This window comes from Schistocerca cancellata, chromosome 7 (assembly GCF_023864275.1).
Source record: "Schistocerca cancellata isolate TAMUIC-IGC-003103 chromosome 7, iqSchCanc2.1, whole genome shotgun sequence".
Classification (NCBI taxonomy): domain Eukaryota; kingdom Metazoa; phylum Arthropoda; class Insecta; order Orthoptera; family Acrididae; genus Schistocerca; species Schistocerca cancellata.
In genome coordinates this window covers 375,404,277-375,431,985 of record NC_064632.1, presented here as the reverse complement: position 1 = coordinate 375,431,985, position 27,709 = coordinate 375,404,277, and the positions used below count along the sequence as shown (strand labels likewise).

The window sequence follows — 27,709 nt, the reverse complement described above, 5'->3', positions numbered from 1 at the left end:
CACAGTTATTTAATTTGATGGGGAAAGAAATCTACTCACCAAGTGGTGGCAGAACACACACATGAGACTGTTGTAATTGGCAAGTTTGTGCAACCAGTGGCTCCTTCAGGCAGAAGTGTTGAAGGGGAAGGAAAAGGACTGGAGAGGTCAAGGAAAAGGGGCAGATTTTGAGAAAGTCACCCAGAACTGCAGGTCAGGGGAGACTTACCATACAGGATGAGAAGGAAAGAACTTCACACAATTCAATATTAAAATTCAGGAAGCAAAAGATATAGTAAGTAGAGTTGCATTCATGATCCATTAATACAGTGTGCTTTATAAGGAACAAGAGAAAACACCATTAAAATGTAGAATTCAACAAATACACAAAGTATTTTACACAGCTGAGCAACCTTTGCCTTATGTCTAGTTCCATTATTTGATAAAGATACTAACAAAGCTGCTTGCAGGCATTCTTTTATTCATTGCTGTCTTACAGTTCAACTTTAAGGTAAGCAGTGCACTAATTTTCAGTTCTAATAAGAAAGTGATCTGAATTTTAATAGTTGTCCATCCAATTTATTCAGAAAGAACAAGCAGAAATCTCTCCTGAAAATTAGAAATATTCACACTGACAAACAGCAGATTTTCTATTGTGTACTTTATTGCCAGGAAACATGATAGTTCATTTGGATTCAGATTAAAATTCGGAATGAATTCTTCATGTTCGCACCTGTTTTTTTGTGAGGGTCCCCTGTAGGGTTTGACCTAGTCTCCAAAATTTTTCCGAAGAGTGAGCCAATTGCGGAAGGTTGCCTTACATGGTGCATCGTGTCTATCGTGCACTGAGACCTTTCGTCATCGTGGATCTGCAGTTCCGCTCATTCTCCAGCTGTTGGGTGAGGTCACCCTCCTGGATGTATTATTCTCCATCCATGGTGCAGTTTTCTTTTTTTTTTTATTTTACTTCTCTTTTTGCGCAGACGATGATAATGGACCGGTTTGCATGTTTGCTCCTGTCTTCCAGCTTGGTAGCCAGTCCGTTGTGGTGGGGTTGCCATGTAACCTCTTGGGGGTTGTAGCCCCCAGACTACACAGGTATCACTCTGCTGATGCCTGCACTGTTAACTCTCCATGTATGCCAAGGAGTAGATGCCCATCTCCCTGGGGCATCAAGACGCCTGGCAATGGTCATCCTGCCATGTGGCCTTTGCTGAGGCAGGGTTGCCCCTGTGGGGAGGGCCACTGGTCGGAGTGGGTGGCATCGGGGCAGATGACATGCCATGAAACATACATCACCACCACTTGCTGGTCGTCAAACAATAGCAGTCTCTAACCGTTCAAGATCTCACTTTAATACAAGGAAATACGACCTCAAATCGTTCCTCTCCCTGGCCACACCATTGGAGGTATGCCAGGCTAAGGGTGGCAGTAAACCTTATTCGCTCCAATGCCTTGTATGTACGAGAGCTGATGGGGAATCTTTTGTGTCAATGAAGCCTCAGTTTTTTGTGGAGCATTTAGAGGATAAGTTTGGGGAGGTGAAGGGATTGTCCAAAATGAAATCTGGGTCAGTTCTGATAAAAACAGCATTGGCTGCCCAGTCATAGGCACTACTCGCCTGTGAGAAGCTGGGGGATATTTCTGTTTCCATCGCAGCCAATAAGAGCTTAAATTTGGTCTAGAATATCATATTCCACAGGGACCTCCTTTTGCTGCCTGATGACGAGTTGCACACCAACTTAGAGCGACAAGGTGTTCATTTCATCTGGTGCATCCATAGGGGTCCAAAGCTGCCTTCATCTTGGCCTTTGATGGTGACACATTACCAGAGGAGGTCAAGGTGATGGTATACTGCAATGATGTAACGCTGTACATCCCTCTTTTGATGCGGCGCTTTAAATGCTGGAGGTTCGGGCATATGTCTTCCCGCTGTACTTCCAATGACACACGTCCTGATTGTGGACGACCTTCACATTCTAATACTCCATGAGCCTCGCCTCCCATCTGTGTCAACTGCGGAGAGCACCCTTCCCCTTGCTGGACTGCAGGACTCTCCAGAAAGAAAGGAAAATCGTGAAATACAAGATCCTGGACCGACTGACCTACACTGAGGCTAAAGAGGAAGGCTCCATACTGTGCATATGACACCATCTTATGCACCACAACGATTTGAGCCCCATCAGTTCCGCCATTTATAGTTGGCTCTCAAAGCTGTATGACTACACCTGTGCCCTTGATGGTGGGGGGCACTTCTATCCCATTTGCTCCCGAATTGCCTACTTCGGGAGCAATGCCCCCCAACCATCAGTCCCCACTTCTCAGCCAGAGAAGTGTCAGTCTTCAGGAAGGGGCCCCTTGGGTCACTCCTGTCCCATGTTCTTACCAGTGGGAAAGAGGAAACCTGTCAGGGGCTGAAGTGCCCACAGGCAGCTAGCTGGTTGTAGGGCTTCATGACCCTCCTCAGTCTGAGACTAAATCAGTGAAGCCCTCCCAGCTGAAGAAACCTAAGGAGCAGTGAGAGAAACCGGAAAAGAAAATGGCACCCAAGAACCAAGACATTGTGGTGGCACCTACACCACCACTCCCTACAAGCTCTGCGCCTACGCCTCCACCTGAGGATGAGATGGAGTTTCTGGTGCCCCCTGAGATCTCACTGGATCCTCTGACACAATGGATGTTGATCACACAGGTACTCAGTCTGGTGGCAGCAGGTGACCTTGAGGTGTAAACTGCCTCCTTGATAGTTTCGTGCCTTCCCAGCCTCATGGTAACGTCAACCTCCAGTGGAATTTCTGCAGTTTCTTCCACCACCTGACTGAGCTATGACAGCTGTTCGGCTTTACACCTTCTTTCTGCATTGCCCTCCATGAAACCTGGTTCCCAACAATGCGGACTCCTGCTCTTCACATTATAGAGGATATTACAAAAATCATGGCGAATATCATAGTGCGTTGTGTGGAGTATGCGTCTGTCCTGAACTTGGTATGTAGTGTACCAATGCCCCTTCAAACTCTTCTCAAAGCTGTGGCTGTCAGGAAAAGGACAATGCAGGAAATAACCGCCTGCAATGTATATTTCCCTCCAGATGGTGGAGTACCCTTGAACATATTGGGTGCACTGATACTTCTGAGAGATTTTAACGCCCATAACCCCTTGTAGGGTGCACCATGCACACACACACACACACACACACACACACACACACACACACACACACTTTGCAGTGTGGCTCATGGTACTTTCTCTACCATTGATTTATTACTTTGTATCTCAGGAATTCTTCCATCTGTCCACTGGAGGGCCCACAATGACTTGTGTGGTAGTTACCACTTCCCCAGCTTCCTGTCACTCACCCAGCATCATTCCCCAGTCGCCTACTAGATGGCTTTAAATAAGGCAGACTGGGAAGCTTTCACCTCTGCCATCACCATTGAGTCTCCCCCACATGGTAACACTGATGTGGTGGTTGAATGAGTGATTAGAATGATCATTTCTGCAGCGGAAAATGCAATCCCTTGTTCCGTAGGGTGCCTCAGCGGAAGAAAGTGCCTTGGTGGTGGCCAGAAATCGCTGTGGCCATTGAAGAGCGTAGATGAGCTCTACAGCAACATATGCCATGGGGCACCTAATAGCCTTTAAACAGCTCTGTGCCTGTGTTTGCCAACTCACAAAAAGATGGAAACAGGCGTGTTGGGCAAGGCATGTCTCAACCATTGGGTACCATATGTCGCCTTCACAAGTCTGGACGAAGATCAGACATGTCTTTGGGTACCAGACCCCGACAGGTGTCCCTGGCATTAATATCACTGAAGTGTTATCTACTAATGCAAACACAACTGCCAAGCACTTTTCTGAGCACTATCCTCGTCTCTCTGCATCGGAGAATTAGACCCCCCCCACCTTTCGTACCCTAAAACAGTGGATGGAAGGAAAACGTCTCTCGTTCACTGCACGCCGCAGTGAACCCTATAACACTCTGTTTACTGTGTGAGAACTCCTCAGTGCCCTTGCACATTGCCCCAAAACAGCTCCTGGGCCAGATTGAATCCACAGTCAGATGATGAAACACCTGTCGTTGGCCTACCAGTGGCATGTCCTTGTCATCTTCAACCACATCTGGTGCGATGGCATATTTCCATCATAATGGTGGGAGAACACCATTGTTCCAGTGCTTAAATCTAGTAAAATCCCACTTGATGTGGATAGCAATTGGCCCATCAGCCTCACCAACATTCTTTTTAAGCCGCTAGAACATATGGTGAGTCAGCGCTTGTGTTTGCTCCTGGAGTCACGTGGCTTACTGCCTCCATGCCAGAGTGGTTTCTGCCAAGGTCTCTCTACTGCTGATAATCTAATGTCCCTTGAGTCTGCTATCCAAACAGCCTTTTCCAGATGCCAACGGCTGATTGCAGTCTCTTTTGATTTAAGAAATGCTTGCAACACAAACTGGCGACATGTCCTCATGAGTGGGTTGTCCGGGGCCCGCTCCCAATTTTTGTCCAAGACTTCCTTTCGTTCCATACTTTCCCTGTCCAAGTTGGTGCCTCCCATAGTCCTCCCCATATTCAGGAGAATGGGGTTCTGCACAGCTCCGTATTGTGTCTATTTTTAGTGCCCATTAATGGTCTTGCAGCAGCTATGGGGCTGTCTGCCTCACTTTCTCTGTATGCAGACAACTTTCACATTTACTACTGCTCCTCCAGTACTGGTGCTGCTGAGTGGCACCTCTAGGGTGCCATCCACAAGGCACAGTCATGGGCTCTAGCCCATGGCTTCTAGTTTTCAGCTGCGAAGTTGTAGGTCATGCACTTCTGTCAGCACCACACCATTCGCCAGGAACCAGAACTTTATCTTGATGACGATCTACTCATTGTAGTGGACACATGTCGATTCTTTGGACAGGTTTTTGATGCCTGATTGACTTGGCTCCCTCATCTTTCTCAGCTTAAGCGGAAGTGCTGACAGTACCTTAATGCCCTCTGCTGTCTGAACAACGCCACCTGGGATGCAGATCGCGCGACACTGCTGCAGCTCTACAGAGTCCTTATTCAACCTCATCTTGACTATGGAAGTATGATTTATAGTTCAGTGGCACCCTCAGCATTGCGATTACTAGACCCAGTGCACCACTGTGTAGTTCGACTAATGACAGGAGCTTTTTGGATGAGTCCAGCAGTCAGCCTGGAGTCCCTCCATTGCAGATCATGCACGCACAACTGCTCACAAGTTATGTCACATACATTCATAGCTCTCCTGAGCATCCAAATTACCATCTCCTTTTCCCAACCGCAGTGGTTCATCTACCAAGTCGGTGGCCCAGGTCAGGGCTTACGAATGTGGTTTGTGTCCGATCCCTTCTGTGTGAATAGGGTCCATTCGCATACACTACCGTGATGTATACCTAGGGAGCAGCTGCACCTGGACCTTTCGCATGACCATAAGGACTCAGTTCCTCCCGAGGCTCTCCACTGTCACTTCCTCTCGATTCTTGATGTGTCTCGGGGCTTCGAAGTAGTTTATACTGATACCTCCGTGGCTGATGGTCATGTTGGCTTTGTCTATGATCACAGAGTACATACTGAACAGTGCTCCTTCTCGGATGGCTGCAGTGTTTCACTGCAGAGCTGGTGGCCATATCCTGCGCTCTTGAGCATATCTGTTTGTGCTCTGGTGAGTCGTTTATCTGTAGTGACTCCTTGACCAGCTTAAAAGTTATTGACCAGTGTTACCCTCGCCATCCTTCAATAGTGACCATCCAGGAGTCCGTCTATACCCTGGAACAGTCCAGTCATTCAGTAGTGTTTGTCTGGACCCAACACACGTTGGAATCCCTGGCACTGAACTTGCTAAAAGGCTGGCCAAACAGGCTACACGGAAACTACTTCTGGAGATCGGCACCTCTGGAAATGACCTGCATTCATTATTACGCCGCAAGTTTTTTGGCTTTGGGAGATGGAATGGCATAATCTCAGTATGAACAACAAACTGTCCATTAAGGAGACCACAAATGTGTGGAAGTCCTCCATGCACACCTCTCACAGGGACTCTGTGGTTCTCTGCTGGTGCCGCATTGGCCATGCTTGGGTGAGACATGGCTATCTTCTGCATCGTGAAGACCCAGCTTAGTGTCAGTGTGGTGCCTGGTTGATTGGCCAATATTCTGTTGCGCTGTTATACTTTTGATGCCCTGCAACATAATCTTCAGTTAATGGATTCATTACCATTAATTTTAGCTGACGCCGCCTCACTGGCTGACTTTTGTATGTGGGGGCGGGGTTCATCACTCTTATCAAAGTTTTAGCGCATGTCCTTTGTCAGTCTGTGGTTTTAGGCTGGTGGTTTTAATGTGTTGCAGAGTGGCTGCCTTACCCTTTTTATTCTGGTGATCAGCCAGCCACAGTCATCTGCTCTCTTGTTTCAATACCTTCTACCGGTTTCTTTCATCTGTCTGGTTTTCTTGTCCTATTTGGTTCATTGTAGTGTTTGTTGCCCTTCTGTCCTCCTTGTGATTTCCTTGTGATTTTTTCCTTTCCCACAGTTTTGTGCTGCAGTCTTGTTTTATTCTTTTCCTGGTGGAATTCTTTTAATAGGAGCAAGGGACTGATGACCAAGCAGTTTGGTCTCTTTCCCCTCCTCTTTCCTTTAAACAAACAAACAAACCAACCAACCAACCAACCAACCAAATAGGAACATCAACAGATTAGACACAGCAGGAATCTATTCAGCTGCAAAAATGAAAATGTTTTATGCAGCTCAGTACTGGTCATTGCATGGATCTGTTAGAATGTTGGAGTTAATAGCATTGATATGTTAGTTTTATTCTGTATTATTATAAGAGTGCAATCATTGGGTAAGATTTCCTTCACAGGAACAAGCTCCTGGTCATTAAGCCTCTCCCAGCAGCTTAGACGACCATTTTGGCTAGGTTGTGCATCGGACACTGTCTTTTTAGCCATAACATTTGTTAAGTGGTGCTTCCCCACCACTTTGCACTCACTCCACTCAACCTTTGTCAGCCATTTCCTGACAGAATGCCCTTTTCTTAACCCTTTACATTCTCATTTGTGTTTGCCATCTGAGTTACTTGCTGTTTTAATTAATGACACGTGAGCTGTCGACTGCATTTTACTTTTTATCTATCATAGCAATATGGCGAAGGCCTTGTAATTTTTAGTTCAGGAGTTCCATTTCTCTGTGGCATATTTTTATAGACCTTTATAGACCTTAGCTGTCTTCTCTTAAGTCATTTGGGGTTAACGTACAGTCATTTTTTAAACTCCTTTCTTTGTCTTCGTGTTCTACAGTTCTAACATGGGCATGTATGACACTAGATGTTTTTGCACCCTAAAATGAGAGGGAGAGGGAGAGGGAGAGGGGAAGAATTGGGTAAGATGGAGTACACACTGGACCTACATTTGAGAGGAGGGAAGGTTCAAATTGTGGAAAACCTGATGGTACAATATAAAAAAATCTTAATGTGTTAAACCTCTTTCCAGTTTGATTCCATCTGTTTGCATGTTGCAGTTTGAAAATCACTGAGGCTTTGGTGACAAAGTTGGACCTCTGACTGGTGTGCATTTAAGGATCTTTGGGTGGTGATTAAGTTTTATTCCAAAGTTTATCAGCACACATGGCAGGCCTGTTCAAATGTTCTTCTCATCCTTCATGATTTTACATTTGTCATCAGTAATGGAAAGTGGCAATACTTTAGAAAATGTGCAACTCATAGCATATAGCAGTACTACTTGGAGAAGGGTGCATTTCTTAGAATAGTTTGGCATAATGTACCCTTTGGTGCTGTCCTTTTTTTTTTTTTAAGGGCATTGAAAATACTATGATATATGTAATCCTGACTCATGTTTTTTCCCTTGAAACAGCTGTTAAGGAAGAGGCATATTGGGAATGACATTGTAACTATAGTCTTCCAAGAGCCTGGTGCTCAGCCATTCACACCAAAGAATATTCGTTCTCAGTTCCAACATGTCTTTATTGTTGTGAGAGTTGTGAATCCTTGTACAGAGAACACACAGTACCGGTAAGTGTCTTATCCAGTAGACAAATAGATCCTATAATAAACTTATCATGACTCATAAATTTCAATATATATTTAATTTATGCTTCCTTTTGCAGTGTTGCTGTGAGCCGATCCAAAGAAGTACCTCCATTTGGACCACCAATCCAAGATGGAGCTACGTTTCCTAAGTCCAAAGCTTTTGGGGATTTTTTATTAGCCAAAGGTACATAGCATTATTGAGTAAAATTTTGCTACCCTATGAATATATTGTGGTATCTAAGTAAAGATATTCCACTCTGGAGCATACAAGTTAAGAAATTTTAGTAAGAAAAAGTTTTTATTTAACATACTACTGTATGAATTTCAAGAACGGTTTGACAGAAAAACAATAAGATTAATAAAATTGCATTTGCATTTCATATTGACTCAAAGTAGCATGTTGAAAAATCATTCTTTATGATAAAGACGATGGTGAGGAACTAAGTATTTGTAAGATGGCCAGATCCAATCTCTTTGGCATTGGGTAACGGTTTCTAATAGGAGAAGATCTGAATGGCCAAATAAATGAAGTAGAAATTTCTTAGTCTGTTAGTGTGTTTGGGTTTCCCTTACTTTTTACTATCTTTCCCTCCCCTTGGATGAAATATCACAGCCCTACTTTAGTTACTTGTTTCAGCCATTCTGGAATATATCCTCAGTTGCAGTTAAAAATATTGTAATATTTTTACATTTAGTAGTGTGTAGTAAATGAATATGTTCACTTTTCATTACAGTAATTAACGCAGAAAACGCAGCCCATCGTTCAGAGAAATTTGCAACCATGGCAACTCGCACACGACAAGAGTACTTGAAGGATTTGGCATCAAATTACACTACTACTACTGTTGTGGAATCTGGTCAAAAATTCTGTTAGTAATTCCATTCAATTTTTTATTTTTTACTCATTGCTTACTAAAAGAATAACACATAAGCTTACTTAAACATCATATATTTGTATCTTCTACAAGCAAACAATTCACAATTCAGGTGAAAGTTAGTTTGTGCTGAAGTATACGTACTACAACTATATTCATCCTTGGTTTATGAATTCAATCTTTCTGAGTTAGAAGACATTCTGGGAATTAACTTTGCAATGACTGTTATATACTTGTATAGAAGAATTATATTAAATCATCATATGGTTCTGTTTAAGATAGAGAAAAAGTACTTGATATTAATGTATAATAAATAACTTAGTGTAATTTTTTAATATAGCAGTTTTTTATCAAATGTATTGTATACCCTGGGGGGAAATAAAACTGTTTAAACTGAAACATCTATGTTAAGGGTCATTGGTACGTGGAGAGCCTGTGAATGCTTAGTAGTGAAATGACTTCAGCATGTGATGCAACTAATTAAACAGCTTTGAGCTACTGCTGGTATAAAATTGTGTGTATTACACTGGAAAATAAGCTTGCTTCTCAAAATTCATGCTTTAAGAGAACGAAATTTTTGTAACAGAATAAAGAAAGAGTTCAATTGTTTCATCAAATACTTTCTTTTCAATCACTTGGAATTATTAGTTATAATTTTGTTTAAGTACTGTCATGACGAATTCGTCTCAAAATGATTAATCATGTAATATTACAGTTGTAACCAATGTTGATCACTGTTGGCTACACTTTTAAAATTTAATAGTGTCTTTGCTGCATGTGGTCACTGCTCTTTACATCTAAGAATATTGGCTTTAGCGAAGAAGAAAATCAATGTATTATCGATGAAATGTTTTTTTTTTTTTTTTCCCAGCAATGCTGTCATTTGGCAGTAAGAAGAAAGAACGAGCCAGTGGCAATAATGCTGGTGGTTGTCCCATGGCATCTCTCTCAGCTTGGCAGCGAGGAGCTGTTGCTTGGCCAGTGCTGTTGGAGGATGGCGGTGGACAGCAAGTTTCTGCAGGTGTTACCGTCATTCCGTGTTCACTTGGTGTTTCGGCTGATACATTACTGCTGGTCGACGAGCAGTCCCGGGATGTCGTCTTTGTCACCCCATGCAAAGCAATACTTGGCTGGCAGCTAAGTTCTAATAAGTATGCATTAAACAATGATAAAAGCACTTCTATTATATACACTAAAATTTATGAAAACTGTAACTTCCAGAAAGAGTGATGTTTATGAATCCAAGCTAATGTATGCAGAACATTGTACCTGCAATAAGTTTTTAAAACTACAGAGAGAGTAATTTAGCATCTTCTTTCTTCTCCTTCTTAGTTTGCTCTTCTTCTGTGTCCAAGATCCTATTGTGTACCATCAGCTCTTTAACAATTTTCTGCCAGGAGTGCTTTCCAATTTCTGTATCTCATTTTCTATAGATCTTGGACACCATCTATCAATGTGATTTTTAATCAGCCATGTCCCCTTTACTGGGCAAGATTTCCAGTTAGTATCTTCTTTGGTACCTCTATGTCGCACATCAGTGCTACATACCTAGTCCATCTCACCTCAGTCTTGCTGAATACTATTTTTCTCATAGGTGGCTCTTTTAACTGGTATACAGCTCATTGTTATACTGTCTCCTACACCTCACTTCTTCACAATGCCACCTTATTATTTCTCTCAAAGGTATTCAGAATGTTGGTACCCATTATTATTTGTGGCAGGTTTCTAAGAACTGCGTGAGCACTGGTCTTGTAAATGTTTCTAAGACAATTAAATTAGTAATGTGAGGTTAATGCCTTGAAGAAAGTAGTTTTGTTAGAGCTGTGAAGAAAGTAGTTTAGTTAGGACAAAATAAGCTTTATCTGCTACCGCTAGCTCTTGTTTAATTTTGCACAAGGTATCATTGTAGGTCACGGTCACCTCCAGGTATTTCAGATACTCAGCGTTCTTCATTCATAATCAGATAGTCACTGACTTTGACTGTGTCTTATAGATGCTCTTTTACTTTTAGACTAATTGATTGTCAGTCCCATGCCCTTAGCAACTTGTTCTAATGCAATAAAAAAACTCTGCCCATTGCCCTGGAAGAACTGTATGTATTATCAGTGCAGGCTTATATTTCTATAGATTTGTCAAAGATTGTTGTTTGGGCCAGTTCATTAGTTTCTCACATTATACACTCCTGGAAATGGAAAAAAGAACACATTGACACCGGTGTGTCAGACCCACCATACTTGCTCCGGACACTGCGAGAGGGCTGTACAAGCAATGATCACACGCACGGCACAGCGGACACACCAGGAACCGCGGTGTTGGCCGTCGAATGGCGCTAGCTGCGCAGCATTTGTGCACCGCCGCCAGTTTGCCGTGGCATACGGAGCTCCATCGCAGTCTTTAACACTGGTAGCATGCCGCGACAGCGTGGACGTGAACCGTATGTGCAGTTGACGGACTTTGGGCGAGGGCGTGTAGTGGGCATGCGGGAGGCCGGGTGGACGTACCGCCAAATTGCTCAACACATGGGGCGTGAGGTATCCACAGTACATCGATGTTGTCGCCAGTGGTCGGCGGAAGGTGCACGTGCACGTCGACCTGGGACCGGACCGCAGCGACGCACGGATGCACGCCAAGACCGTAGGATCCTACGCAGTGCTGTAGGGGACCGCACCGCCACTTCCCAGCAAATTAGGGACACTGTTGCTCCTGGGGTATCGGCGAGGACCATTCACAACCGTCTCCATGAAGCTGGGCTACGGTCCCGCACACCGTTAGGCCGTCTTCCGCTCACGCCCCAACATCGTGCAGCCCGCCTCCAGTGGTGTCGCGACAGGCGTGAATGGAGGGACGAATGGAGACGTGTCGTCTTCAGCGATGAGAGTCGCTTCTGCCTTGGTGCCAATGATGGTCGTATGCGTGTTTGGCGCCGTGCAGGTGAGCGCCACAATCAGGACTGCATACGACAGAGGCACACAGGGCCAACACCTGGCATCATGGTGTGGGGAGCGATCTCCTACACTGGCCGTACACCACTGGTGATCGTCAAGGGGGCACAGAATAGTGCACGGTACATCCAAACCGTCATCGAACCCATCGTTCTACCATTCCTAGACCGGCAAGGGAACTTGCTATTCCAACAGGACAATGCACGTCCACATGTATCCTGTGCCACCCAACGTGCTCTAGAAGGTGTAAGTCAACTACCCGGGCCAGCAAGATCTCCGGATCTGTCCCCCATTGAGCATGTTTGGGACTGGATGAAGCGTCGTCTCACGCGGTCTGCACGTCCAGCACGAACGCTGGTCCAGCTGAGGCGCCAGGTGGAAATGGCATGGCAAGCCATTCCACAGGACTACATCCAGCATCTCTACGATCGTCTCCATGGGAGAATAGCAGCCTGCGTTGCTGCGAAAGGTGGATATACACTGTACTAGTGCCAACATTGTGCATGCTCTGTTGCCTGTGTCTATGTGCCTGTGGTTCTGTCAGTGTGATCATGTGATGTATCTGACCCCATGAATGTGTCAATAAAGTTTCCCCTTCCTGGGACAATGAATTCACGGTGTTCTTATTTCAATTTCCAGGAGTGTATGTTCCAGTGCTATAATGATCCTCTGACACTGGCTGCTTCTCATCTTGCTCACGGTTTTCCTCACTAGCCTCCTGGGCATGCCCGTTCCTCTGATGGCAGCATGTAATTTCTCTCTATGCACATCATAATATACAGATCTAGAATGGATGAATGTGTGATGTATATCAGTTTCAAATTCAGTTTTTTTCTATCTAAGATTTGTCGTAGGGTGAAAATTTGGTTGAAAATTTAGTGTACTTCTGATTTCCTTGGGAGAAATCTACATTGGCATAGACCTGTTTCTTGTTGGATGATTGGAAGGTGACAGTCAAACAGAAGGTTAGGGTACATCTAATTCCCAAAGTTTAGGAATAGTATTCCTCCATAATTTTCACATTCCATTTGATTTCCTTTCTTGTAGAGAGTATGTATAATGTATTCTTTACACTGTAGTGACATTCCCTCCTCTTCTCAGATTTTCGCAGTTCTTAAGAGGAGCTGTTTGTTTTTGACTGCTCTGTTCCAGTATCTCTGTTTCAGACTGTGTTGTCATTCCTTAATCATTTCAGGGCTTTTCTTATTTTGCCACATAGCCCCAGCAGCACCATTAGCTACACGGACAATGTGTGATTGGTGTTAGTGAGCTCATGGTGTAGAGTAGTCAAATAAAGTGAAGACATAAAAGCAAACACCAGTATCTCTCATCAACAACAAAGTTTCCAATTCTGGCATGTGAGTTGGTTCATAAGAGGACAAACAATTGCCATCCGGAAAATGGGTTTATTGTACCCTGACTTTCGGCTGATACAGAGATCACTGCATCCACAGTGATGGGTGTATGGTGCCAGTCAGTAGAAGAGGGTTCTCTGCAACAGTGAGGGGTTATGGGACAACACTGTATGAACTTGGCATAGAATGACCACTATCTTCTCTGCATGACTATAACAATCTGTATAGTTTCATTGTATTGGAGGAAAAGTCACCCTTGTCTTTACAACAGGTGTGTTGTTATACTGGATGAGTTAATGAACTACTACTTCTTTCTAACCTTTTCCAACTTATTTCCTCTTTCCTTTATGAAAGGAATCTAGTAGTTCACTTCTAAATGTATTTATCAGTAGCATTTGAATTAACCTCCTGAAAAACAAGTACTGCCTCTATGTAATTATAGCAAACTCCCAATTATATGAGTGCAGAAATCTGTACCTGATGTGATCTGTTATTATAACAAATATTTTTGTCTAGAATACAGTTTCCTAGTTGTGAAGATGTAGGTGACAAAAACATCAACCGGTGGTTAAACAGTGATGTTCGTGACTGTGATTTGAGTGCCTCGGTAACAATGTATGTTCAGCAGAGTAAGATAGCGAAGACAAGATATCGAGGAACCCATTATTGTACACAAGGAAGCACTTAAATGTGCTGGTTTGTTACTACAGTATGTAAGACAAGATGCTGCTAATATTGGAGGCTGACACTAGTGTTTGCAGGAATAACAATGGCCACAGTATACAGTAGCTGTGTCACTAGGAAGGGAGGGGCGGGGCGAGAGAGAAAGAGTAGGTTTAAAGGTGTGTGTGTGTGTGTGTGTGTGTGTGTGTGTGTGTGTGTGTGTGTGTGTGTGTGTGTGTGTGTGTGTGTGTGTGTGTGTGTGTCACAGTCAGTCAGTGTGCTCAGTGACTGGTAGTTACTCATTGTGTGTTCCTTTGCATGCAATATGTAGCTAATTGGTTCTAATTGCTTAGAATAACAAGCAGCTGTGAGACGTCAAAGCTCAGCATATGGCCCTGGCACAATAGTGTGTACACTGAAGATGTTTGTGCAACATTTCCAAGCTAACTGTTTGAACAATGGGTATTATTATATGTTTAAGACACATTTTATTACATTACATCAATTTGGTTATTTGTCATTGGAGATATGCAGGTGCAAGTGTTACCTTTTTCATGTGGTTGTGTCCGGCACGGATCCAGGGCTCTGTCCTGGGGATGGGAGGGGGGGTCTCTCTATTACTTGGCACTCTACCACTCACACCAACCCCCTGCCCAAAAAATAACCTGTTGAAACATGACCCATCTTCTCTTTTAACATGCCACAGATGCCTGGGAGGGTGGTGGTGGTGGTGGTGGTGGTGGTGATTTTATATAGTAACGTAATATAAATTTTTACATCAGTGCTTAGTACATTGCTTTGACATCTGAAAATAGCAGTTTGGATAAACACATTCAGCCGAAAATTTGAGATTTATGGGTGTCAAGGAACTAGTTTGAGTCCTAAAATAGTAGAATTCTCATACCTGTGTCAGTTATAATTTAAACAATTACTTTACTTTTTCATGTCTGGAGCTGTCAGATTTTTGGCCCAGTACTGGGCTAAGTGGAAAGCCTTGGGCTTGCTTAGCCAGAGGTTGTCTAGAGAGCAATATGCGAGACAGTTATGGCATGTTGGAAGATGTTGTATGTTTTGTATTTCTCCACAGTTGCACTTGTCATCTTCATATTCTAATAGACTTCATTTTATCATTTGGATTTTGACGGGCTTCATCAGTTCTGAAATGGTTTAGCATTTTTAGTGACCTGCTGTTTGTCAACACTATTGGTGAATGTTCTGAAATAGGGTAGCTGACAGGGGGTTCATCCAAAGTATCTTGATTTTAGTCTTCATGACCACAAAGGCTACTGTACAGTGGATGTCTCTTTGAACTGCTCATTATGTTAATTAGCTACCCTATGAGATTTGGGACTGTTGTAACCTGAAGCTTGGTTGGTCTTTTTTCGATGGAGTGGGCTTCATGCGTCGTGTGACTAGCCCACAGGTTTCGTTAAAGTTTATGTTGATATTCTTTGCATGCACCGATGTAGACCAGACATGGCATGCTTACTCAGCTGCAGAAAAGCAAAATGCTAAAGCGGTGGTTTTATGAACAGTAGGTTTGATGCCACACTTACTTCCATTCAGCATTCTAAGTATATTGTTCTTTGCAGCTATGTTATTTTGAGTTTTTTTAAGTAATGTTTGTATGTGAGGGACCTGTCAACTGTCACTGAGCTGTGTTGGCTGGTCTGTGCGTTCAAGGCTAGACCCATTACAGTTAATGTGCAGTTTTCTGTTTGCTGGGCATGTGTGCAGCTGAAAAGCACAAATCTTTGTTTTAATGGGATTTGGTCTGAGATAGTTATCGTAATACTGTATGTTGGCATAGCTTCTAGTATATTCTCTAACTTTACTTCCTCAAAGATTCATAGTTTCTAATGTTTTTTCTAACTTTATATCTATACTTCCTCAAAGGTTCTTCTTTGCACTGTGATGCCCAAATTGTCAGCCTAGAGAAAATAATAATAAAATACAACATTGAAGTGTGCACTCACTATTATCAATATTTCACTTAGCATTATGATCAACATCGCAGCTCTGCAGGATATGGTTATTAGAGCATACAACTGGGAAACATTGTTTCTTTCAGTTTTTTCTGCTTAATTAGTATTTCTGTTCCTTCCTTCCTTCCTTCCTTCCTTCCTTCCTTTCTTTTCTTGCCTTACTCAATGTCCTGTGGTTTGCAGGTTCTACCTGTGAACTCGCAAACCATGTCACATTTGTTGTTGGCAGCTGGTATGGGCAACTTTTGAATAGGTGCCTTTACCTTGCTGGAAGAATAAGTGCATCCAGTCCAGCTGCAAGCCCATCGATGTAGGCAAGTCCTCTGACATGAACCTGAAAAGTATCATGTGTGAAAAGTAATTTATAGTTTAACACTGGAAAATCTAGGATGGAATATGACAATATTACGAAAAGGATTATTGCTGCTCACCATATAGCAGAGACGCTGAGTCACAGATAGGCACAACAAAAAGAATCTGAGAAAGTAAGCTTTTGGCCAACAAGGCCTTCATCAGAAATAGACCCCCCCCCCCCCCCCTCTCTCTCTCTCTCTCTCTCTCTCTCTCTCTCTCTCTCTCTCTCTCTCTCTCTCCCCCCCCCCCCCCCCCCTTTCCTCTGAATTGCCTCAGCAGCGGGAAGAGGTGGCCCTCACACGTCTTTGGGTCAGGCACTGTCCTCTCACACATAGCTTTTTATTACGGCGGGAGGATCCTCCGTTTTGAGATGCTTGTGGTGTGCACATCTCTGTCCGGCACATTTTAACAGACTGCATTTTATACTGTGATGCAAGGGCAGAAGCACAAGTTGATGGGGATCTGCCTTCTGTTTTAGCTAATGATGAGACGTGTGTGTCTAGGGTTTTTAAGTTTTGTGATGTGTGTGGACTCTGGCCTAAACTTTTAGGCTGGAGGTTTTAGTGTATTGCAGAGTGGCTGACTCCTCCCCTTCTTTCCTTACGGTCAGCCAGCCACTTCCATCTGCTACATTGTTTTAGCTCCCTCTATCATTTTCTTCCCGTTTTTTTCCATGTTTTACTGCTGACACCCTGCTTCGTCCCACACTTCGGTGTGGGTGAGCACATATTTTTCAACGATTGTTACCCGTTTTTTATGTTCCATTTTATATTCCTGTTCTGGGATTTTTCTTGACACCCGTCTCACTATATTACTGAACGGGTGCTGAAGACCTTGCTGTCGTGCGCCCAAAAACCCCTGTACAACTCTACTACTGCCTCAGCAGCCAGAGACAGTGGTTTTATGTGTGTGTGTGTGTGTGTGTGTGTGTGTGTGTGTGTGTGTGTGTGTGTTGTCAGTATTCACACCCTTGGTTTTCATACTACTAATTCTCCAGAAATTATAAGAGAAACTTGGAAACTGATTTTTGTTAAAATACAGATGCTTCAGGAACATTAAGAAAGGGGCCCTCATGAGCCCTGTGTCATCACCCCCTCTTTCTGTCCCAGTTCCAAGCTTGCTATGGTTAGAAATTTATCAAAGCTGTAACATAATTAGTGCAGTCCTTGTATGTATCTTGGGTGGTGTGAATTGAACGTTAGTGTTTATTTCTTAGTCTATTCATTTCCCATTCCCACAAAATTAGTCACTGATTCATTTCTACTATGACCAAAGAAAGACACTTAAGAGGTTTCTGTTAAGCTGAGAATTTCACTTTTTACCAGAGAATGCAAACTTTAAGTGTTCACTTTATATACATTTTTCTGCATTTTGAACAGTGTGCGACTGTACCATCACACGGGCGAATGTGTGTCACTACAAATGCGTGGTGAGACAGAAGATGTGACGGACTTGTCTGCACGACTTCGGGCAGTGACACCTGGGGCAGAAGCGAGGGAGTTGACTCTGCATCGAAATGCGTTGGGACAATTAGGATTCCACGTACAACCTGATGGGGTTGTGACACAGGTGGAGGCAGCCGGACTGGCTTGGCAGGCTGGCCTCCGGCAAGGAGCCAGGCTCGTGGAGGTGTGTTATTTTTATAAGGTTAAATTTTCTTCAATTACTTACGTGGAAACGGAAATGATGCTAACTACAATCTTTGTGTGCATGTGTGCTTTAGGATACACAATATTTTATGTTTTCCTGTTTGGTGCATACTCAAATTCTGCATGAAATTAGGAAAATCTTGTGAATCAATTTGTCTGTGGTTGCTGTGATTTTGCACGAGTTGGGTAGCAGTACAATCCATTCCGGGGATTTATCGATTGCACGTGTATGTGACTACTTGTGTAAGCAGAACCATTGAGCCCTGGATTTGTTGAACTATTCCTTGTAATAAACACGTTTATGGCCCAGTAATAAATTAATGAATACCACCTAACCATGGTAATGAAACAAAGTTAAATGAGATCCCATGCTTCCCCAAATCCTTAAACTTAATAAATAGCAGGTATACTATGTATAACAGAATATCAATGAACTATAAAATCACTAATAATATCTTATTAAAACTATGAAAGTTAGAGGACAACTGCCAGTCTAGCTGTTCGAAGAAAATTAAGGAAATAGGAGGTATGAGATTAGATGGTTCAGTGGGGAGTTAGCTGGTGGCTGGTCCTTACAACCAGAGGCAGGGGCAGATAGTTGAAGTTATCTTACTCCGTAGAAAAAATGGAAAACAAGTGAAACGGAGGCAGATAGCAAGAAGCCATCTGCTCAGTCTGAAGTGGGAAACAGTGAGTGTTGACTGTCCACATGACTACTTTTGCGCTCCTTTTATTAGCTATCTGTAGACCCACGTTGCTGGTTGATTCAGCACAGTGGTGGTGTGATACTTGTTTATTCGGCATAGCACTGTAAATATGGTTTGTTGCTGATCTGTTCTTCTCATAGGCTTGTGGGCACTGTGGGGTCTCCCAGTGTTAGGTTGGTTGAAAGGCATATGAGAAGAAATTTCAGAATACAATTTTGTTATGAACATGTAATCACAGAGTGGGAGTAGACAAAAAACATGCTATTATGTACTCGAATATAAATTAGAAAAACGGAAATGAGAATTAACATGTGTAATTAGATTACATGAATATAATAGAGGGAAACATTCCACGTGGTAAAAATATATCCAAAAACAAAGATGATGTGACTTACCAAACGAAAGCACTGGCATGTTGATAGACACACAAACATACACACAAAATTCAAGCTTTCGCAACCAACGGTTGCTTTGTCAGGAAAGAGGGAAGGAGAGGGAAAGATGAAAGGATGTGGGTTTTAAGGGAGAGGGTAAGGGAGAGGGTAAAGAGTCATTCCAATCCCGGGAGCGGAAAGACTTACCTTAGGGGGAAAAAAGGACGGGTATACACTCGCGCGCGCACACACACACCCATATCCATCCACACATATACAGACACAAGCAGACATATTTAATGTCTGCTTGTGTCTGTATATGTGTGGATGGATATGTGTGTGTATGCGAGTGTATACCCGTCCTTTTTTCCCCCTAAGGTAAGTCTTTCCGCTCCCAGGACTGGAATGACTCCTTACCCTCTCCCTTAAAACCCACATCCTTTCGTCTTTCCCTCTCCTTCCCTCTTTCCTGATGAGGCAACAGTTTGTTGCGAAAGCTTGAATTTTGTGTGTATGTTTGTGTTAGTTTGTGTGTCTGTCGACCTGCCAGCACTTTCATTTGGTAAGTTACATCATCTTTGTTTTTAGGTGTGTGTATATATATATATATATATATATATATATATATATATATATATATATATATATAGCCGCTTCAAAAAATTGTCTGTGTGTCTATCGACCTGCCAGCGCTTTTGTTTGGTAAGTCTCATCATCTTTCTTTTTATATATATATATATATATATATATATATATATATATATATATATATATATATATATATATATATATATATATATATATATACACACACACACAGACACAGACACAAGCATCCATTTGTAAAGGCAAAGAGTTTGGGCAGAGATTGTAAAGGCAAAGAGTTTGGGCAGAGATGTTAATCGAGGCGGAAGTACAGAGGCAAAGATGTTGTTGAATGACAGGCGAGGTATGAGCGGCACCAACTTCAAATTAGCGGAGGTTGAGGCCTAGTGGGTAACGAGAAGAGAGGATATACTGAAGGGCAAGTTCCCATCTCCGGAGTTCTGACAGGTTGGTGTTAGTGGGAAGTATCCATATAACCTGGACGGTGTAACACTGTGCCAAGATGTGCTGGCCGTGCACCAAGGCAGGTTTAGCCACAGGGTGATCCTCATTGCCAACAAACACTGTCTGCCTGTGTCCATTCATGTGAATGGACAGTTTGTTGCTGGTCATTCCCACATAGAATGCATCACAGTGTAGGCAGGTCAGTTGGGTTCTTTCACACGTGGCTCTGCCTTTGATTGTGTACACCTTCCGGGTTACAGGACTGGAGTAGGTGGTGGTGGGAGGGTGCATGGGACAAGTTTTACACTGGGGGCGGTTACAACAATAGGAGCCAGTGGGTAGGGAAGGTGGTTTGGGGATTTCATAGGGATGAACCAAGAGGTTACAAAGGTTACCAAGAGGTTACAAAGGTTACCAAGAGGTTACAAAGGTTACCAAGAGGTTACACCAAGAGTGTCTTTCTGCCGTCCACCTAACCTTCGTAACCTCTTGGTTCATCCCTATGAAATCCCCAAAACCACCTTCCCTACCCTCTGGCTCCTACCGTTGTAACCGTTCCCGGTGTAAAACCTGCCACATGCACCCTCCCACCACCACCTACTCCAGTCCTGTAACCCAGAAGGTGTACACAATCAAAGGCAGAGCCATATGTGAAAGCACCCACGTGATTTACCAACTGACCTGCCTACACTGTGAAGCTTTCTATGTGGGAATGACCAGCAACAAACTGTCTATTCTCATGAATGGACACAGGCAGACAGTGTTTGTTGGTAATGAGGATCACCCTGTGGCTAAACATGCCTTGGTGCGCGGCCAGCACATCTTGGCACAGTGTTACACCGTCCGGGTTATCTGTATACTTCCCACTAACACCAACCTGTCAGAAGATGGGAACTTGCCCTTCAGTATATCCTCTCTTCTCATTACCCACCAGGCCTCAACCTCTGCTAATTTCAAGTTGCTGCCGCTCATACCTCACCTGTCATTCAACAACATCTTTGCCTCTGTACTTCCACCTCGACTGACATCTCTGCCCAAACTCTTTGCCTTTACAAATGGATGCTTGTGCCTGTGTGTGTGTGTGTGTGTGTGTGTGTGTGTGTGTGTATGTGTGTGTAGGTGTGTGTGTGTGTGTGTGTGTGTGCGCGCGCATACCTGTCCTTTCCCCTAAGGTAAGTCTTTCCACTCCCGGGATTGGAATGACTCGTTACCCTCTCCCTTAAAACCCACATCCTTTCGTCTTTCCCTCTCCTGCCCTCTTTCCTGACGAAGCAACCATTGGTTGCGAAAGCTTGAATTTTTAATTTTGTGTGTATGTTTGTGTTTGTTTGTGTGTCTATCAACTTTCGTTTGGTAAGTCGCATCATCTTTGTTTTTAGATATAATTAGATTATATGATTGATTAGAAATAAAGTGAACATATCAGGCAATTTGGCCTCTGAAAGACACATGCAACCTACATTACATATAGTAAGCACAAAAAATTCAGTTCTATAAATGACTTTCAGAAAAGCTCAGAATAAACTGAACTGAAGGGGAGAGTGATTAGCCAATCACCCAGAAGCACCACTTAAGTCACAAAATGGTCAAAGTGATTGTTATAACAGATTTTCAATTAGAAAATGTGTTACAGAAATTAAACCAGCATATATCTCATTCAGAAATTACATTTTCCACCTGGATTGTTATGTAATGCATGTATTCACAATCATATTATGTATTCATTTCTAAAATATTGCATGAATGTGGGTGGTAGTAAACAGAAAATAAGTAACTCTGTATTATAAATATAATGGTCAAATGCTAGTGATTTTGTTTCTATTTTCAAGCTGTAATGTCTTATGATTTGGAATTAATTGATAGTGCAGTTAATATTCTGATAATTTCAGATATGCAAGGTAGCGGTGTCAACACTGTCACATGACCAAATGGTGGACCTGTTAAAGACCTCAGTCACTGTTACTGTCACTGTTATACCTCCATTACCAGATGGAACTCCACGCAGGTAAATCTATATTTATTTGGATTATTGTGTCTGCTGTTTTAAATATTTATTCTTGTTTTGAGGAATGTTTAATCTGAGACCTGCAGTTAGCTTGTGTTGTGTTAATTGTTTTTCTTTCATGATAACTTTGTATTTATTTTCTCTCTAATGCAGTGCTTTTCTCCTAGGAGGAAAGTTTCTGCCTTATTTAGATTGTTCTTGATGTAGATGGTTTTTGTGTCTGAGAATAACCACCTGTTTAATGATTTACACAATCTTTGGTAACTTGGTAACCGCAGTTGTAAATTAGTCACATTCTACTATTGACCACCTCATGTTGTGATGTTAAATGATTGCTCACACAGAAGTAATGTGATTCTTAGGACATCAATATATAACATACCGTTAATTTGAATCATATGTTTAGAGTTACATTGAACATATCTGTATTGCCAAACAAGTAACCTAGGGCATGTAACCCAGTCCAATTTGGTGGTTGTCAGTCTAACAACTTCTAGGAGCAGCAAAAATCTGACTTTCAGTTATTTACATAATTAATTACCAAATTTAAAATGCTGTCATAATCTACTCTTTAAGAGGTATAATTATGGGTTTAACACAGGAAGGCGAGTATTAAAGGCAGGAACTGTGTGTGTGTGTGTGTGTGTGTCTTGAGGCAACACAACTGTTGACACGCAAATACTCACAATTTTCATCCAGTATTTGGGATTGAGAGTACTTAGCAACTTCAAACTAACTTTACACATACCTGTAATAACTTCAAACCTTTATTAAACTTTTCTCACTTACTTGCTTAATGTCAAACATTTAACCCGTCAACTCGGAGGAAATAGAAAAAGATGATTTGCAGATGTTGAATGAGAGCTGTATTAGAAATGAAAAGTGGTGATGCTCCTGGAGCAGATATCACAGTGGAAAGGATCAAAGTTGCAGGACCTACCAAAATTCAGTGGCTGTACAAAATAATGAAAATAGTATGGACTTGTGAAAAGATTTCTGATGATTGAACAAAGGCAGTTATCATACTTACGTTTAGGACAGGTAATAAGGTGCTGTGTGAGAATTACAGAGGTATACCGTTATGTGCTACTGCCTGAAGATTTATAGAAAGATAATTTTACAAAAAAATCAGGAACAAGATAGAACCACAATTTGGAAAACAACAAGAATTTTGATCTGGAAGATCAACTATAGATGCCACTTCTCCAGCTACACAGATAGATAGAAAAAAATGGGAATTCAGGAAAGATATCATAGTTGCATTCATAGGTATAAATAAGATGTAGACACTGTTAAAAGGGAAGAGAGATGGCAGTGTTTGAATACACTAGAATTTTCAAGAGGAATGCAACTCAGAATCAGAAACATGTATAACAAATACCTGAATTGTGTTATAATAGATGACAAGAAATCAGAATGGAGAAATCTGACAAAGAACTGTGCTCTCTCCAGTACATTTTAATATAGTTAGGGAAAACATAATAAGGAAGGCTCAACAGCAGATGATATGAAAATCGTAGCATATGGAAATGGTATGATGAAATGAAATGAAATGAAATGTCGTGTGGCTAAGGCCCTCCGTCGGGTAGACCATTCGCCTGGTGCAGGTCTTTTGATTTGACGCCACTTCGGCGACCTGCGCGTCGATGGGGATGAAATGATGATGATTAGGACAACACAACACCCTGTCCCTGAGCGGAGAAAATCTCCGACCCAGCCGGGAATCGAACCTGGGACCTTAGGATTGACCACTCAGCTACCGGGGCCGGACAATGGTATGATGATTTGTGAAGAAAATTAACAGAAACTGGAAGTACCACTAAATACATAGCAGAGAGTAATGAAAATTGGCAGAAAATATGAAAAATGAAGGATCTAATTTGTAATGGAAAAATTATTAAAGAATTAGATGCTTTCAAATATCCAGGAAGTTAAGTAACCAAGTGAGGAAACATTAAGTATATAATTTTGGAGAGAATATAAAATTTTTCAAAATTTTTATTATTGTATACCAGACAGAAATTGGAAAATATGTGCCAAAGCAAAGGTGATGATATACAAGTCATATTATCTGATCTATGGATCAGGATGTTGGACCTGGACAAAGAAAGACATGAGCAGAATACAAATGACAGAGATGCACTTTCTACGAGGTATCCTGGGTAAGATAAGAGAGGACAGGATAAGAAATTAAAAAGTACAAAACACCCTTCAAATCCATCCTACAAACAAAGCTGTGGAGGGAAATCGCCTTAAATGTTTTGGCAACACTGAAAGAATGGGACAGGAAATACTTTCAAGAGGAGCTCTAGAGTCTAAAGATTGTGCAAGAACAACAATTGGAGGACTATGAACAAGATGGAGAGACCAGGTGAAGGATTATGTGTGCGGAAGAGGACTGCAGTGGGGGTAAATGCTGATGACAGGCTGTGGAAGGAAGAGAAGCTTGGAAAATGCTCTGTGAATGACCTGCATAAGCAGAAACTCGTGTGTAAAGTAATATAAGCTGGAAGCTATTTTATACATGAGAGTTAGATTCTTTAAAGAAGCTGAAGTTTACTGGTGTTTATCCAATTGTTTAGCATGCAGCTATAAAAATGCTGGAAAAATGTATTTTATGAACTGATTAACTCCACACACATCATCAAAAAAAATTTGTGGTGCACGTGATCAGTAGAATATGCAGTCATCTAATAAATCAACAAACCAGCTGTCGCTGACAAAGAAATTAACTGCGTAATGAAACTAACTACCTGACTTACTTATTTATACATGTTTATTCACCTACTAACAAAAGGTCCTCCAGGATCTCTCTGCTGAGTGGTGACAGGCTGCCTGTTCAGACCAGTCATGTTTTGTGCTCCATTGGCGTGAAATGTCTGAAAGCAAACTCTCTGCAACAATTATTGGGAGGATCCAGGCTGGAGGAGGTAGCATTATGGTCTGGGGAATATTTTTGTGGCACTTGCTAGGTGATCTCATCATTCTGGAATCCTCAACCGAGAAACCTGGTGCAGCTGGCTACGGCACTGCAGTCGGCGAGGCTCCACCTCCCTGTTGTTACGTTCCAGGACTTCACTGACTCTTCGTGCATGTCTTGCAGCAGTTTGCAGTGCAGTAGGTGATTACACAGTCTTTCGACAGGTGGTCGCATTAGTGTGTCTGTGTATGCTGTGAGGGAAACCACGCTGATAAGAAAAGATAATGTCCTCTTGAATGCAGACTGGTTTTGAATAAGACACAGGTTACAGTGTAATTTGTTCCACAGTCTCATGGCTGAACTGAAGGAGGAGATGGAGAAAGTTTAGTCTGATACATAGGTACAGCCAAGATACTAGTTATATCCGATCTGGTTTTGCAACTACGGAGTGGTGATAGGTATTTGGTATGTGAGGGGATGTATTGAGGACACTAGGAACTAAGAAACCTGTCAGGTAAACAGTGTGTGCAAAAATCACACATCTGGTCACATCCAAGCTAATGGAGTATAGGACGGACCAATACAATCGAAGAAACGAATGTTGCAGGCACATCTTACACAAGTGTTCATCGCCAGCTCTAGTAGTCTAGTGTTTCCATGATTTGTGCTGTGTTGAATTGCAACACAGTGAGAAAGATTTGACAGAACTAAAGTCTAGACTAACTTTTTAAATTTAGTTGAAAATATTTTTCTAAATTTTTGTTTTGAATGTAAGTAAAGGTACAAAAAGTGGTTTTTGCTTTATGATACTTGGTCCATATAGCCAACTAATTTTTGTTTTAAAAGGTGCTGCATGTTTCTGTAAAGATTCTTACAAGGGGACCATCAGACCTGTTAATAACTGATTATAACAAAAGTATGTTGTAGAGAGACCGCTTCTTGAGTACCTGGATAGCAGATTTTCATGTGATAGCTTCTAGTTTCAGGGAAAAATCAATGCTCAAGTTTTAGGCATACATGTTACTTTAGTTTCCCTTCACATGAGTGAGTCTAGAGCATTGGCCAAAGTTTATATGGCCGCCATGCTGGCAGTATGTTCGATATATTGCCCATGTACATCTTTCTTTTTTATATTTTATTTAATGTTTTTGATTTCATTGTATAAAATATATTTAAATGGTAAGTCATGCAAAATATTCAAAAATAGTTATTTTTGTCATAGTAATTTCATTAATAAACAAATTATTACAGCAAACTTTCTTCAAATGTGGTTTCGATTGGTTACAGAATAGATTAAAGAATCGTCTTGCTCGCTATCACTTACTGTACTGGAACAGAATGCAGGTACACAGTTTTCAGAAGCAATACCAGAAAAAAACATTTCATTAGGATTAAAAAAGATTGTTCATACTTAGATCAACTTCAGTGTGAACTATGCATACTACTTCATTCGTTAGACATCAGATGCACTAAACTAATGGGGAATTCAAGTATTTTTATGACATCTTCCTCTGAAATAATTTCTTTCAGTCTGTAGCAAGTCAGGAACATTTTGAATTTCTTTTGGATAAATTTTAAACTGCTTGTAAAAATAAACATCACAGATTTGGCATAGTGGAATACATTTGGGTGGGATGATTTTTATAGTGCAGGTACATGTTTTTCTTTGATCTACAAAGATTTGATCGTAAAGTGTCTCATTAGTCATCCCTTCTCACAAATCAGTTATGTAAAGAAATTTTTTTCTCTCTCATACTGAAGAATGACATATTTTGAAAACTTTGCACTCAGTACTTTGGAAAATTCCCTGTTTTTGTGCAGGACATGATTACATTTTTAGTTCATGAGTGAGCTTGTCAACTCTCTTTAGAACAGTCCAACCAAATTCCCCAGACGGCTCTTGCATACATAAGAAAACATAAGAAAATATCTTGCCTGATGCAGTTAGAGTATAGTGTGCTGTGAAGTAATAACTAATAATCTTGTTCAAATCAGTTTTTGCTCTGTGTTTCACATGGTATCTATTGTACATAGATTGGTACCAGCAGCCAGTTTCGTCGGATTAGTTGCATAATTGAAGTCAAAATATGGGGTGAGTACTTTTGTCAGCATCTGGAATTGGCCCACAGCTGCTAACACTTCATACTGGAGCAGTCCAAATATTCTGGAATTTTGACCACAAACAAAATAAACATTTGAAGAAAGTGTTCTGTAAGATTGATTTAGTAAACAAATTACTGCCTCAAAAATGACCGTTTTTAATAAGTTTACTTGAGGTACACTGCTAACAGATATTCTGCATGATGAAATAGATTGTGGGAAGGAGGGGGGGGGGGGGGGCAGAAAGAAGTGTACACGGGCAGTGTTTAAATCTATACTGACAGTGTGGCAGCCATATGTCTTAGCCTCTGTGCTGTGCTCACTTGGTCAAAACCTATTTAAATGTATAGATTTAGGAGACACACATAAAACTTCAACTTGGATTTTCTCGGAAACTTGGGGTCATTGCTTACATAGTCCCTAGCTAGGTAATCGGGACTGGTCTCTCTACAACATACCTAAGGGTCACCAAAATCCATTATTAATAGGGATTGTGGAACCTTGTTAGTTGCCATTCATTTTCAGTAACTGGATTGGGTTTTCATCAATATTTTGTTAATAGTACACATCACATTATTTTTGGGAAATTGTTCTTATCTTTTCATCAAGAGAAAAGCATTGTTGCTATAGTTTGAGTGAATTCAGTGCTAGGAATCGTGTGCATCATTACTGTATTGTGCAGTATAGATTGCCCA

The 27,709-nt window shown here is 41.8% G+C and overlaps 1 protein-coding gene across 1 annotated transcript in view; it reads left to right on the top strand.

Annotated features, from left to right (window-relative positions):
• The window catches only part of LOC126092784 (signal-induced proliferation-associated 1-like protein 1), a 175,578-nt gene that overhangs the window by 104,446 nt on the left and 43,423 nt on the right, over positions 1 to 27,709 (top strand). Inside the window, exons 10-15 of the mRNA XM_049908511.1 lie at positions 7,860 to 8,017; positions 8,113 to 8,219; positions 8,770 to 8,904; positions 9,782 to 10,061; positions 17,589 to 17,838; positions 21,879 to 21,994. Coding sequence (XP_049764468.1) covers positions 7,860 to 8,017; positions 8,113 to 8,219; positions 8,770 to 8,904; positions 9,782 to 10,061; positions 17,589 to 17,838; positions 21,879 to 21,994 — 1,046 coding nt within the window. The remainder of the gene's footprint in view (positions 1 to 7,859; positions 8,018 to 8,112; positions 8,220 to 8,769; positions 8,905 to 9,781; positions 10,062 to 17,588; positions 17,839 to 21,878; positions 21,995 to 27,709) is intronic.